The 2989-nt window shown below is 33.4% G+C and overlaps 1 protein-coding gene across 1 annotated transcript in view; it reads right to left on the bottom strand.

Annotated features, from left to right (window-relative positions):
- The window catches only part of LOC118740677 (transmembrane protein 135-like), a 6464-nt gene extending 5840 nt beyond the window's left edge, over positions 1-624 (bottom strand). Inside the window, exons 1-2 of the mRNA XM_036472300.1 lie at positions 329-624; positions 48-260 (exon numbers count right to left, since the gene is read on the bottom strand). Coding sequence (XP_036328193.1) covers positions 48-260; positions 329-481 — 366 coding nt within the window. The 5' untranslated portion in view covers positions 482-624. The remainder of the gene's footprint in view (positions 1-47; positions 261-328) is intronic.
- Between the last annotated feature and the right edge of the window lie 2365 nt (positions 625-2989).

Raw genomic sequence — 2989 nt, 5'->3', positions numbered from 1 at the left:
GCCAAGTTGGCCATATACAACGCAAGCAATGGTCGACGTGCAGGTCGTTCGATAAGTATCGATGCATAGCTGGATATGAAGCTGGGCACGAAGGCAACTGTGGCGCATACATAGTGGCCAATAAGTCTACGCAGCAGGCAATTGAACAAAATAAATGTGTAACCGTTGGAGACGAGGAAGGCGGTCGATTGTATGATGCCGTGCAGGTTGCGCTTGAGATCGCCGAGCCGTGGTATGCGATGTCGCATTATGAGTGAGAGCTGCAAGATACAAATATATAGTAGTTTTAAAATGTTAATCATAAACTGTTGCAACCGGCAACACTTACCGCATAAACCATTGTGTAGATACGTAAGCTATATGGTATCGCTGCAAGCAATACGCCTGCCGATGCATTCGCACAACTATCTGTCCATGGGTGAGTGAAGTCTTTGCAAGTGCATGCGACTGGCGTCAGAAAGCGGCTCAGTGCGTTCGTCATATTTGCTGGTTACTGCAACTGCAGGAGCGCTGCTATGAGGTGTGGTCACTTAACAAATGGAAACTGAAATCAAAAAGAGAATATTTTTGCGGATCAACAAAACAAAAGGAGAAAAGGGCAAAGGGCATTAAGTAGTTGCTGTTATTGTAAGCGTCAGGGTTTTGGTGAGGTCCGCATGAGCTACTGGCACCACTGATTTGTAGTTCACGTTAGTGGGTTGAGCCCGATGCAGCGTAAAGATTAGGGATGGGAAAATTCGACATTCGAAGCTTGCAAATTTTTGAAATCGAACTTTGTGGTGCTAAAATTCGAATAAAACCGATTTTTTCCAGAAAAAAAGGAACAATCCAGCGCCTTCGTCTTGGTCTGCAGGCTGTATCAGAGATACAGCCGCTACATTTAAACGTATAATACGTGGTATGGTTAAGAGCATATCCAAGTCAAAAACGAAATCACACACTAAGAAAAAAAGGGTTTTTCCAAAATTTTACAAATTTACATACTTCTAAGTGAAAAGAACTCAATGAGAATATAAGCGAAAGCCCTATTTTTATTTTTATTTTATACCATTGTTTTTTTCTACAGCTTACTGAGATTTAAAGATTTGAAATTTTGAACAGAAAAGATATTTATTGAAAAAAATATCGATATCAAAATCGATAAAAATATCGATAACAAAATCGATAAATAATCTATAATAAAATCGATAACAAAATCGATTAAAGTGTCGATAACAAAATCGATAAAAATATCGATCATTATATCGATAAGTTCCGAAAATATCGATAGAAAAATAAATAACAAAATCGATCATTATATCGATAAGTTCCGAAAGTATCGATAACAAAATCGATAAAAATATCGATAACAAAACCGATGACAAAATCGATTAAAATTTCGATAACAAAATCGATAAAAATATCGATCATTATATCGATAAGTGAAAATATCGATAGCGAAATAAATAACAAAATCGATCATTATATCGATAAGTTCTGAAAATATCGATAACAAAATCTATAAAAATATCGATAACAAAATCGTTAGCAAAATCGATAACAAAATCGATAAAAATATCGATAACAAAACCAATAAAAATATCGATAACAAAATCGATAAAAATATCGATAACAAAATCGATAATAAAATCGATAACAAAATCGATAATAAAGAGATAACAAAATCGATAAAATCATCGATCATTATATCGATAAGTTCCAAAAATATCGATAGCAAAATCAATAACAATATCGATAAAAATTTCGATAACAAAATCGATAAAAAAACCAACAAAATTTCGATTATATCGATAAGTCCCGAGAATCCCTAAAATCCCGAAATAGTTCCGAGATTGAGTCTCTGTGCCTTGATCTATATCCTTTTCTCTACAACTACCTTTATTTTAATCTTTCTTCCTCTATCTTCATCTATACTTTTATCGGTATCCTCATCCGCATCTTTTTCTTTATATTTATCTCTGTTTTTATTTTTATGTTTATCATATTCTTCATATACATATTCGAAAAGTCTTCGCGTATTATGCATACATGTGTTCATATATGTATGTACATATATAATATGTATGTACATATGTATGTATAGACATACATAGATTACTAAAAATAGAAACAGATCCACATTAACTGCAATCAACATATATACGTATGTATGTATTTACATATGTACACACACGCGATTAGGTTATATGTAAATATTGCTCCATCTGTTTATCAAAAGCCGAAATATGTACTCACGTACACATTCATACTTTTTGCCTCCTTTCCTCACTTCCAACGCATGCACGTGTTTGCAAAACGATGACGAAGTGTTTTTGTACGGGAAATCATTTATGCCCATATATTTGAAACAAATAAACATAAGATATCAACCAATACTTCCCATATACCAAACGAAAGGAAAACTCTTGAATTTTTGATTAAAGAAAACAAAAACAAAATCATTCGAGCGGTTTTCGAGCATTTTGGTAATGAAAAAAATTTGCAATTTTTTCAACAATTTTTTGCCTTAAAATGCTCAATATTTGTTAAATTTATATAAAATTTGTACTCCATAATATTTCTACTGCTCCAAAGAACCTATATCCCGAAAATGAAAGTTATATATGCCAACAATAAGTTGCTAGAGCACTTTAAAGGCTCAAAATTGACCCCAAAATAAGGCAATGTTTACCGTTGTTTTTACGACAGAAACCGAATTGGTTATTTACAAAAATGAATCTGTCGATAGGTTTGGAATTTTATCTTTGAAACGCCATACTTTTCTTTGAAATCGCTTTATTAGTTCTCGTGCAATAAGCGTTTTTGTGAAGCTCTAAAAATTACAACTACAACATTTGAACATAGCCCCCATACCTTAAGGTAAGACGTATTCTACGTCAAAAATCGAGTTTCGGCTTTATTTGCAAAGAGGAACATTCTTATCTCTAAATAAATTGGGCATCACTGTGTTTGATACCACCTTTGCCTTAGGGATGCAAGTGAAAAAAAA

This window comes from Rhagoletis pomonella, unplaced genomic scaffold (genome assembly GCF_013731165.1).
Source record: "Rhagoletis pomonella isolate Grant_MI unplaced genomic scaffold, Rhpom_1.0 Rhpom_scaffold_00001, whole genome shotgun sequence".
Taxonomy (NCBI): Eukaryota; Metazoa; Arthropoda; class Insecta; order Diptera; family Tephritidae; genus Rhagoletis; species Rhagoletis pomonella.
This window is presented reverse-complemented; position numbering and strand designations above follow the sequence as displayed.